This window comes from Melanotaenia boesemani, chromosome 22 (assembly GCF_017639745.1).
Source record: "Melanotaenia boesemani isolate fMelBoe1 chromosome 22, fMelBoe1.pri, whole genome shotgun sequence".
Taxonomy (NCBI): domain Eukaryota; kingdom Metazoa; phylum Chordata; class Actinopteri; order Atheriniformes; family Melanotaeniidae; genus Melanotaenia; species Melanotaenia boesemani.
Window position 1 is genome coordinate 20,009,087 of NC_055703.1, and position 12,552 is coordinate 20,021,638.

The following is a 12,552-nucleotide window of genomic DNA, read 5'->3' on the forward strand; positions in this document are numbered from 1 at the left end:
AATTTGAATCAATTCAAATTGAGTGGTCAATTTTTTCTTTTTTTTTTTTCTTTGAACCCTGCTGTACTACATTCTGTGAAGTTATGGTCAGATATGCAGTTGTAGAAACACTGATCCAAACAAACACCCAAGAGAACAGCTTTTAAGGTATTGGAGGAATAAAGATGATATTTTATTTTATTTATTTTTTACATATGCTGTAATACTAAAAAAAAAAAGAAACCGATGCACTCTAGAAGAAATGAGTAACATGCAACACATTTAATTGATATATACTATATCTAACTCTTGTTTTCCATAGTTGCCAAACTTGTTGTTTGTGCTGTAAATGTGACGCATGTAGAGGTCGTGGGGTTTCTGCTCAGTCATATTTTAAAACAGATGTACATGAATGGATGCTTTGTAATCTCTGAGAAGTGGGCGACTGAGGATTTAACTGTTATTGATTGTTCTTGTCGGCAGCAACGGTGGAATCTAATAAATACTTTTCAAGGAAATTCTACAAGAGCAAACCTTTTTTTTTTTTATTCAGGTTCACTTATCTCATAACCTTACCAGCACTTTGATTCAATATAGTCATTTTGAAGCTGCCTTTCTAAGTAAGGTTTGTATAGTCTTTGCTTCCTTTTCATTAGTTTGTAGAAAAACAACAAAACCAAACCTTCAAATCCTCTTCTACCAGTCATTATCGAATGCTTTTTTTTCTTTTTTATATGTGCTAGCAATCAATGCACTGTATTCTGGTTTGAATTTAAAGCCAGCTCCTTGTATTATAAAACTGCCTACATTCAACTACATTTTTAACCATGTAACTCCGTTTTAGTCAATTATATTGACTTGCAATAAAAAAAAAAAAAAAAATTTTCCTAAAAGTTATAATAAAGGGACCACCTCATACAGAAGATTGGTAGCACACATCTTAAAGCGATGTCTGAGTTTTAACTTTTTTTATGCCTGATTTGGTTGCTTGACATTGTTTTACTGTCCTCTTCTTCCTAGATCCACACATCTCTAATTAATGGTCGTCCTAGTGCAGATGACCCCTCCCCGGCCCTGCTGAACTTCACTTCCGCCCGTTACATTAGGATGGTGCTCCAGCGAATCAGAACGCTTAACGCTGACCTCATGACGCTGACACTCAGTGACCCCAAAGATGTGGATCCCATTGTGACAAGACGGGTGAGGCTCAAGACACACATCCTGGAAAGGATCAAATCTGGTTGAAGATTATTTAACAGATAAAAAGTTATGCTGTTATCCATTTTTTTTTAATTGATTTAGATCAACTAATATAATAAAGTAATACAGATTTATTATTTATGGTGGTCATCCTGATATGTTTTTGCTCACTCTTCCTCTTTTGTCAGTACTACTATTCTGTCAAGGACATCTCAGTTGGAGGAATGTGTATCTGTTACGGTCATGCCAAAGCCTGCCCACTCAACACAGCTACAAAGGTAAAATACTTCACTCCATGTTTTTCTACGTTCAGTTGGAGTTTTTAAAGCTTTTCCACATTGCTATCAAAGAGCAGCTTTTTGTCCGTCACCTCATATCAAACTTTGTTTATGTGTCTCAGGGGACGCAGGTGACACAGTGAAGCATGGTCTCTTGTTTCGCCTCAAATGGAGGCGTGTTTGATACCAGACACCTGATCTTTCTCTCTTTTTCTTTTATCCTCCCATCTGACCACATACACAAAGCTGTGTGCTTTACATGTCCTGAGGCCTTAAATAAGTAGTCCAACTCAGATGTGACACAGATGTGTGGTCTGTTGGTGATGATGTCATTGAAAGTTAGAGATGTCGGTGTGTAAAGAGCTCTAGTTTCTTGCTTTTTCTACTCTTCTTTCCATCTGTAAAGCCCATACCAACTGAGGCATTTGCATGGATTGCAGAAAGCAAGTCAGGTCCTGTTGATTTACCCACATCAGAGGATGTCACTACATACACGACAATATTAGACTGTTTAGTTGATCATATATTTTAATTGTCTTTATACCAATTTATTATGTTATTTATACAGTATTTCAAGTGCATTCTACTTAATATCTCTGCAGTGTTGTTAATCATCTCTATTCCTGGTTATTACTTGCCTCTTTTTCTTTGACACAAGTAAACAAGTTAGTAAAGTGCCAGGCAGCCATTCTGGAGGCAGAGAAGGTGGCGACCAGTGTGATGATTTGTTAATGATTGTCTACAGAACATTTGTTCTGATGCTTTCTCAGCACAAAGGCAGCCTGAAGCTCAAGTGGCCTCTGTGTCTCACATGAAAGGGATAAATTCAAAGATGCCAACAAATTCAAACTTGGCTCTTGCCTTGCTATTATTCCACGCCCCACTCAGTTAAATCTGGCACCCTAACCATATCAGCCAATTTATTGAAACTCTTGAATTACTGAACCTTGAAGTTGGCAAATATCTTTCCCATTTGGCTTTTATTCCATGTTTAGTTTTGAATTTATTTCTCTCCTATGAGAGAAATGGTGAAAGTATCGTCAGTGCTAATTAACAACCTGGTTGGAAAATTAATTAAAAGAGAAATTTCTTTTCTTTTTTTTCTGTTAATTCTGTCGTACATGTGCATAACTAATTTGCCATTTAGAGCTCTGCATTTCCAAATGTATGGAAATATTCTGGCGCCACATGGAGGCAGACATAGAAGTTTAATCCCCTGTTCACTGATGTAAATTTTTGTTTTTTCTTTTAAAGCTCAAAACGTTAAAATGGGTCATTTGATAATCATATAGTTTTGGGTCGGCCTCAATGAGTTTACCAGAAACTTATGAAAGTCCTGTAAATAACCGAAACAAAGTAGGGTAAAAACAATTTGCATAACCTATAACAATGAGTGGTTACTCATGCAAAGATCAAACATATGCAACCAAAAGAGTAAATCCTACATCTGATGCAGGTGATAAGTTGGGACTAAAGGGCTATTGTCCTTTATTATATTAGAATACTTTTTTTTTCCTAAGTTAAAATGAGCTGCTTAACTTCTGTGATCCAAGAAACCAATGTGCGGTTAAGGGTGAAGTCTCTTAATAGCATGTGTAATTGATATGAATTAGAGTCAAACTAAAGCTGGACATTAAGTTATTTTTCATTACCAGCAATGCAACAGACTGTAGCGAGGATGTGAGTAAAGTGGATTGTTCATTATTGAAACTATGCATTAGACAGATTGTTAGAGTCATTACAACATCTGTATGTTCAAACACAGGACACATCTGTGTAATTGGAAGATCTGTAAAAACTAGACTGGTCTTTAATTTTTCTTCTGTTTTTTGTGCGAATCTGTGTGTTTGTAGAAGTTTAGCTGTGAATGCGAACACAACACATGTGGGGCGAGCTGTGATCGCTGTTGCCCGGGTTACCACCAACAGCCCTGGATGGCAGGGACCTTCCTCACACGACATGTTTGTGAACGTAAGACAAACAACTGCATACTTAAATAACACTTATCTGCTTGTAGGCATACATCATCTCATCACCTGAATAATTTAAAATAGTTCTTTCAGACAGTGCTGAAGTTTCACGTGTTTATTGTGCTGCTACATAGACCCACAAACCATGTCATGTAACAATGAGCATTACAATACAATCCTTACAACTTGGCTGAATGTACTCTACAGAATTCTATAGCAGTTAACTAAAATATACTTTCTCCCCATACAGTCTGAATCAGTCTTCGGTACCATATAAAGCCATCAAAAGTCACCTTTGCATCCATTAACCTTGATCAACTATGTAGCAGTAAATGGATGAAGCTAGAGGCTGGCATCATAAAACCGAGGTTACAATATGTAATCTTCATTTTATTTCACACAGAGTGCACCTTCTGAAAGGCTCTGTAGTAACAGAAGCCTGTTAAATTAATCTTGCTGCCTTGACACTGACACAACATGACTAAAATGAAAGAAGGTCCCTATTGGCACAACTGTTAGAAAAATAGTCGTGATGAATTTAATCTATTCTGAGAAGGACCAGAATGTGTTATTAAATAATTAATTGAAAAAGCCACCACCAAATCAAATATATTTCCATTGAGATTTTGTGCTAATTAGTCATCTTGACTGTTTTGGTTGTCAAGCTTTGCAGATAAACTCAACAGTATCATCTCTGTCCAGTTATTTTTACTCATTTTCACAAGAACATTCCACAAAGTTTGACACGTACAAAGAGAACTATTTTCAGGCTGTTTCTAAGACTGCAGTCTTCGAGATAAACTTCTCCATATTTATATTGGATTTGGCGTTGAACTTGACCTTTAAAACGTGGCTAACAACCATTGTGATAATGTAAAGGTTGTACCTTTACAGTACCGCCAGTACCTAGTAGAGGTGTGCAATATCATATAGTTCATGATAATACTGGTAGATTTCTTTTTTTTTACACCAATAGAAAATATATCATGTCACATGATCAGACCCTCACAGCAAGATGACATCATTTAACTGCACCTCAACCTGTGCAACACAAGTGAGCTCAGCTGAGCGAGTGAACAAGGAAACACTGGAAGAGATTAGCAGTGATGAGTAGGGCTGTGCAATAAATAGACTGTTGATTTCAGCTTCAAACAATTACAAAAAAAGTGATATTAACAAAAAAAAAAAAAACGCTTATTAAACTAATTTTGCCGTAATGCACTGTGCTATTTTGTTTTGAAAGACAGCACATTTCCTACGCTTCCGAAAGTGAATCCGAGCAAATAGCTCAAGTAGACCCCTGCTATTGCTGTTCAGTGGTGCCAACTTAGCAACTGTGTCACTATATTTAGCGAGTATTCAGACCTTTCTGTTATCTTTAAGTAGCAAGAAATCCAGTGGAAGGATTTTACAGGGGCTTTGAGTTCTTGTGTGGCCAAAGACATCAATATCATTATCGAGATATTTTAGAAAAATATCTTGATATAATTTGTTTGTAATATTGGCTATCCATAGTACCTAGTATGATGTTTTCTTGAGGGCTGGACCAGATGTGAGTCTCCCACTACTGTTATCCCTTCAAGCCAAAGCTGTGAGCCATTTTTATTCAGAGCAGTGGGTGGAGGGTCCATCTGTGCTAACCACTGCCTACTCTGTAACTTAATGGTAACAGCTAAATTTTCATTCATTACAGGTTTCAGCTTGTATGAATCCAGTCTTGGTCAAAACAAATTGGCTACGTGAATGTTTTCTGTCCCCAGAAAATTCTTGGTACTGGATCAAGAAAAATGTGCAACTCTCCCAACATGAGTGATGAAACCTTCGTTCAAATAAAAGATCCTTGTGATCCAAAGCTGCAACTAGTTGCAAGTCTTTTCTGTCTCTAAAAGTTTGAGCTCTGGTTGGCATGGGATTTGTAAATGACAAAGCTTTTTATCTAACTCATGAATTTTAGACCACTTTATTAAATAAAGCAAGCTGCATAAAAATGGCAAGGGCGAGCTGAGTAAATAGGAAGAGCTTTCTCTTACCCCCGCCTCTCTGGAACCCTAGAGATAACATACTAACCTTACGGCACTGTTTATAGAGCAGAATTGGATGTTTTTCTCAACTTTTGAGCATAAAAACTAAAAGGATTAGAGAAGTGTCCCCCTGGCTGTATATAATACCGTATAGTAGGTTTACAGAGTAGGTGAGACCCGCAAATCCTTTTTAATACAAAACTCAAGTTCACTAACTTTCCTTTGTGTGTGTATGTGTTTTCAGAGTGTAATTGCCATCGTAAGGCAGAGGAGTGCAACTTTAATCAGACAGTTGCTGACTTATCACTCAGCCTGGACGTCCATGGTCAATACAGAGGCGGTGGAGTCTGTATCGGCTGCCGTGACAACACAGCTGGAATCAACTGTCAGAGCTGCATTTCTGGATACTATAGACCCACAGGGGTATGTCAGAAATACAGTCCAAAAAAATCAATGAAAGCACATATTTTATTCACTAGATAAAAATATGCTTGACTGACATAAATGCATTGAGTTTAGTTTTGTTAAATGACTTATTCTTTGTAGTTGTACATAAATGAAGTACTTGAAATAACTTCTTGAATGAACAGGAAAACAAAAACATTGGACTGATTTTCACACAATTTTATGGCTTTCTTTAAGCATTATGATTAATACTGAATGTTTGCGTTGGTTCAACATAATTCAACATAGCTAATTAAACTTATTTACTGAGGTGGGGTCTTAATTTTGTGGACTGGACAAATTTTACCAGTTTTGAGGTTTACTTGAGAAATAATGTGCAAAATACTAGGTCATAGAAGAAGATTTAGTTTTGTATTAGTATAGAATATGTTGACCCAACTTGTAGGAATGAAAAGAATTGCTTGATGCTTAAAAAGCAAATATAATTATGCAAAAATGTTTTGTATATTCTTAAAATGTTCACATCATGACATGCATCATATAAAAATGAATAAAATCCTTTATTTGTACAGGTAAATGCTGATGAAGAGGACCCCTGTATTCCTTGCTCATGTGACACGCAGGGTTCTGTCAGCCAAACTTGTGTCTCAGATTCAAGTCAAGCTACACCCAGTATGCACATCCTTTATTAACTTTTATTCTTTCTTTCCTTTTGTCCATCATTGTTGCTTTTTCCCAAGTCTCAAGGTATAAATGTGTTAGCTTCTCAGCTGGCACACAGAAACATTTAGAGCACACTTGTTTCTGTTTTTTTGTTAAATTGCAAGTGGTACTTCAGTGATTTTGACATCACATTGATATATTCCAGCTGGATTTCCGCTGGGATTTGGGATGCTAAAGTTCAGCAGTAAGCTTCTGTTGTTGAAAAAAATGTCTTTAACAGAGCTAAACTATTTATATCATGAGGTAAATTTATTCCTTAGTCTATTTTTGTTGTTTTTATATGAGGAAAGTGGAGCTATTTTAGGTGCAGCCACCTCAAAGATATTCTCTTTTCTTTTACTCACTCACTTTGTGTGTGTGCGCACATCTGTGATTGACAGGTCAGCCAGCAGGGTCATGCTGGTGTAAGGAGGGTTTCGGGGGTCTGCGATGTGACAGGTGAGAGACACGCATACGCACACACATACTGAAAGAGACAGACACATAGTGACAGGTGAGCAGAACCTTTCAGCTGTTGTCTGCTTTAATTAGTGTTTTGAAATTGTCAGAAAGTTTCCATTAAGCTCTTTGGTGATATTATCACACTGGGAGCTAACACTAGGTACAGACGTTACTGAATATGAGGACTGACCAGGATTCCCTGGAAGAAGCAATCTCATATCTCAATGGGACTTTCATGGCAAAATAAATGATGAAGATGGTACAGATGTGACATGGTGGTTCCTTTAAACAACTGTTTGTTTGACTGAATTAAATTTTTTATAAAATATATTTTACATGCCCTAATCTTTAAGAGACGTAAACACAACCTTTGATAATCATGTTAAATAAATGTTAAAATCTGGAAAAAAATTAGGTAAATATTTAATGACCAGTCTTCAGAAAAGGCCGGAGGCATCATAACTGTGCTTTGTTTGTAAATCGGGGAGATGTGCTTATGTGCATTTCTGTTTGGAATTTTTGTATGTTTGCTGCATATTACTCTTCTTGGTGATGAGCAAAGTAGAGGGTCCCTGTTGGATTCACTTTAACCGAGACATGACAGTTACAATGAGACCTGAACTTTCACGTTTCTCTTTAATTATTGTTATTAAACAAATTTTTCTCCAGGTGTGCTATCGGTTATAAGGGCTACCCGTCCTGTCAGCGCTGCAACTGCAGCGTGGAAGGAAGCACAAACACTGACCCATGTGTAACACCCTGTGTATGCAAGGTACAAACAGACATCCAGGCAGGCACACGTACACTAAGACTAGTGTACACACACATAATGACAAGTACTCTGTGTTAACCTTTCTAGCCTTGTCATCATTATTTTCAGCACATTAACACAGCAGTAACAAGGCTTGTGCTCATAACGTCAGTCTGAGGGCAGCTCATAAATGCTCTGCGTCCTCTTTCTCTCTTTGTCTTTCTCCAATCCATCTTACATGCAGGAAAATGTTGAAGGAGAGAACTGTGACCGTTGTAAACTTGGATTCTACAATCTGCAACGTGACAACCGACGTGGCTGTGAAAAGTGCTCCTGCATGGGCGTTGCCAGTCAGTGCTCTGCCTCTACATGGACCTATCACAATGTAGGCGTTCTCACACTCATGTTCTTCAGTTGTGATGCTTCATCAAACATTAATAAATCTTTAACATCATCTTTATGTCACAAAAGATCTTTGTTAAGCATCAATTTCTTTATTGTATCAGTGGCTTTTATCTGTTGTATCTGTCTGTTTTATCTGGTGTTTCTTTGCTTTTTGTCTTGTTAGCATTAAAAAATGGAGGCTATAATGCTGCAATTTCAGATCTGCCCACTAGGAAGAGTGTTCACAGAATAATTTAGTGTCAGTAGCTGCATTTCCATTACCCGTAGAATTGTGCAAACCTAAATATCTCAATAAAAAACTGTTAATGGAAACACCTACATCTAAAAAAAAAAGTGTAATATCGCAAAAGTGTAATGGAAAAAACTTTTTTAGCATTTGCACGTCACCAGACGTGACGTAGGGGGTCATGTGACCAAATCATATCAAGTAAAGATGGCGCAGTATGTATGGAGAAGGACACAGAAATCTTTTTGACAAATAAAGAGGAAAATATAACCGCCATCCTTTATAGCAAACAGCAGTGAAATGCAGAGTTTTACAAGGAATTCGAAGTCTCCATCCTCTTGAAAGTGGAATCTAGTGGGATGAGATTATAAGAGAATTATGGTTTATGCACTAAACACCATTTAATAGAAACACCTGCAAATTGCAATTGTACTTTTATAAAGTTTTAGAAATATCACTTTTATTTTGTGAAAAAATACAAATGCAAACGCAGATGCTGTAAGATGGCCTTGACAGTTTTTACAGTTGAGTAACAACTCAAGACAGAGGACTCTGTCAGTCTTTTCACTAGAGTGATGCTGTAACATTCTTATTTTATGTAACTGTTTCTTTAAAGGATAATCTGTTTTGCAAAAGAGGCATAAAATGAGGTTGTTGGTATGAGACATCAGAATTTTACATGTTTCTAAGGTTCCATGTAATCACTATCAAAGTGATTACATGGAACATGGAGGATGTCCACTCCTTACATCCTTTAAAATATTTTTAAAGTCAATATCTTGAGATGACGAGTTAACTATGTTGTTATCTCAGATTATCTTGTCACAACCAGTAGGTAGTTATCTTGAGAAAACAAAGGGAAATCTTTTGAGATCATGATTAAGAATTAATTTGTCATGTGAAAACAAACCTAGTGATCTTGAGGTAATGTCATAAAATAGATTTAAACGTAGGAATAGCTGCTCTCAGCTTGTATATAAACACAACATTTTCTAGCAGACCATTATGTCTTTGTCGGCTTTAGCCTTTAACATCATGAAGTGAGTTTGTTTTACACCTAATAAAGCATCATGGGTGCCATTTTTACCCTATCGAGCTTTTGCTGCCATGACCGCTAGAAGTCTGATATTGTTTGAATTTAATTATTGGTACATATACAAGTATGTACCATGGACATGTTTGCTGGGGTCTCTCCACCTTAATGACATTTAATTGTCTGCCTCCCTGCTTGGAGATGCAAGTCTAACTGCATTTGTTCTTATTGAGATTATTAAATTTATAATTTAGTTAGTTTAGGCTAAAATAGATGCTTCTCTAATATGTCCTGTTGTCAAATAGGTTTCCAACTACAGTTTATTCATAAACCCATTGACTTATTATTATTATTATTATTATTATTATTATTATTATTATTATTATTATTATTATTATTATTATTATTATTATAACAAGTAGGCTGAGCATACTGAAACCAAAATGTGCTTGATCATAGATGCATTCAAAAAAGATTCACATCACTGACAAGAATGTAGTTTTTCTTTTAGTTGATGGGGAAACTGATTCTGATGCACCAGTTTAATAAACAAGCATACATCAAAACTAACAAAGTACAAGGGAATGTTAATTTGGCCCAAGGGGTTTTAGCCAGGCCGACATTTAAAAAAAACATTACAAACATATATATATATATATAAAAATTGGATTTTTTTTTATTTTTAAAGAACATACACCCTTGAGGAGCAAAGAGCAGAGGTAGGAGGTAAGGAAAGGAGTAAAAATGAAAAGAGTTGAGGACCAGAAAGGAGAAGGGAGTAGCAAGACAAGAGGTGAGAGGGAGGAGAGAGAAGCAAGAGGAAAACAGGTTTTGACTGACAGGTGAGGTGGAAGAGGAGGGGAGAGAAGAGGCTGACAGCTCTGATTTAGATACAGATAGCGTGTGTGTGAGTGTGCTCAAAAGGGGAAACCAAGGTTAGATTAATTGCAACGGCTCGTGTGTCTCTCTGCTTCACACAAACGCACACACACCTGCAATCCTTCAGGAGTGTCGGTTTCAAGACTTTCTGGCTGACACGTGACAGACGGACAAAACTGTTAAAGGTATCTTGACTCTTACGTGTTATAACATATGAGAATAATTATAAAAGAAAAAAAAACACTGACACATTAGAAATATGGGCATCAATACATTTTATGTAATTGACATTTTTTTCTTAGTACTATGGTTTTATTTAGGACCTTCAGCAGTAAGGTAAAAAATGTGGTGTTTTTGAGATGAATTTGCCTTAGCTAGTACCGAGTGATCAAGTGCAAATTGAGATATTAAGCTCAAAGAGTGCACAAAGAATTTCTGTACATGTTATGTGTGGCAGGTGAATAAATCAGTTTGAACATTCAGTACATTGTTGATTACAGTTGTGGGAGCAACAAATCACAACCATCACAACTGTGAGATTGTAAAGCTTGTCCACATTCAGTATGACTCACCTAGGCATGTTTTCAGTCACATGCAGCTGATCTGACAGTAAAGAAATTGCTTTTTTAAGTGTGAGGTTCGACTATGTTTGAAACTTCATATATTCATTCACAGAAATCTTGTCAAAAATCCATGTCTATAATGTAAAAAAAGAAAAAAAATGGCAGCAGAGACATCTGAATGTTGATTTATACAAACTCATATTCTACTATATTTAGCACCATATTAATGTATATTTGATGCCACTTTTTGACCATTGAATAGCTCTAGGTTTGTAATGTGTGGCATCTACCTGCAAGTCTGTTGTATAGAGGGGTAATAAAAATATCTACTTTTGAAGTTTAATTTCTGTTAATTCCCTTAAATATAAAATTAGTAGAAAAAGCATTTAATAATCGCTAAGGTTGTCAAAAATAACACGTTAAAGGTAGTACCTACTTTAGTTAACGCATGCAAATGCTCGGCATCCGGCGAAACTTGGAGGTGTTGTGTCAAGAGGCGAGATGGTACATCCTCACCATCCTGACGAGAGGGTTCAACACCTGCACTTCTTCCGCATACAAACAAAAAAAAACTTTACGCCACACAAACTGTTGCTACGCTCAGACACTTTCTGGCCCTCTCTGTGTCTGTGCAGCACTGTTGTGAATATTGTTGAGCTGAGAAAGTGGAGTCTAGCAGTTCATGGTTCACACAAACATATATCTATTTACCTCAAATTATTATTTTTGGACGCACTAGCAAAATTAGGCAACATTTATCAGTCTCATGTCAATCAGACCCATGTCACTGAAGCTGAAGAATGAAAAATGTTGATAACAGCAGCCTGTTTCAATTAGATATTGTTTGTTTTTATTTCAAATAACTTTTCAGTATTAATGATGTTTGCTAGTGAAACAGGTGTAAAACCTACTACTTACTAGACAGTCATGCACACATCTATGGAACAGGTTAAGAAACAGCAAGGGTTGTCTTCTCTAAATATCTTCTTCCAGGCAGGGGGAAAGGCCAAGAAAAGGGGTGCACAAATTAGATCTTTGTCTTTTTTTTAGGTCTAAATTTTATTAAATATTGAACTGATTATTAAAACTAAAGTGATCAGTGAATATAAAAAAAAATGAAGAAAATCAGTTCAGTTAACATTACATTAAAATCCGTAAGCACTGGCTTGCTCTTTCTGTTGATACACTACAGTAAATTTCAGGCACATTTCAGGCATAGTTGCCAGTCGTGATTAATAATGATTAATTAATTTGTAAGCTGTGGTTAATCTTTTTTAAAATTTTAATCATATGACAGATCTAGTAACAACACATTAATATAATTCCGTTAGTCTTTGTACGTTTGTACGTTGTAGGTCGCAGTCCTCGACACATGTATACTTGCACACCAAAAGTCTTCATTTATCCAGACTTTATCTTTCATAGAAACACTCATGGCCTCCTTGAGCTTGCATACCTTTGGAGATCAAATCAAACTTTATAAAGAGCTTTCTAAGCAACAAGCAACACAAAGTTCTTTACATAATAAAACCACAAAGTGTATTTAACACCAAAATATAAAACATAGCAATTAAAATACACACACATCATAATAATCTCCTTTACACACACGCAAAAATTATAAGAAAAAAAAGACTATTCTCTCCAGAATCAATCGGTGCACTAATTTTTGCTGAGT

General features: G+C 36.2%; 1 protein-coding gene across 1 annotated transcript in view; it reads left to right on the top strand.

The window, feature by feature from the left end:
• The window catches only part of lama2 (laminin, alpha 2), a 177,301-nt gene that overhangs the window by 55,350 nt on the left and 109,399 nt on the right, over positions 1-12,552 (top strand). The window contains exons 6-13 of the mRNA XM_041975323.1: positions 1,000-1,179; positions 1,368-1,457; positions 3,311-3,428; positions 5,693-5,871; positions 6,426-6,525; positions 6,957-7,014; positions 7,687-7,789; positions 8,013-8,153. Coding sequence (XP_041831257.1) covers positions 1,000-1,179; positions 1,368-1,457; positions 3,311-3,428; positions 5,693-5,871; positions 6,426-6,525; positions 6,957-7,014; positions 7,687-7,789; positions 8,013-8,153 — 969 coding nt within the window. The remainder of the gene's footprint in view (positions 1-999; positions 1,180-1,367; positions 1,458-3,310; positions 3,429-5,692; positions 5,872-6,425; positions 6,526-6,956; positions 7,015-7,686; positions 7,790-8,012; positions 8,154-12,552) is intronic.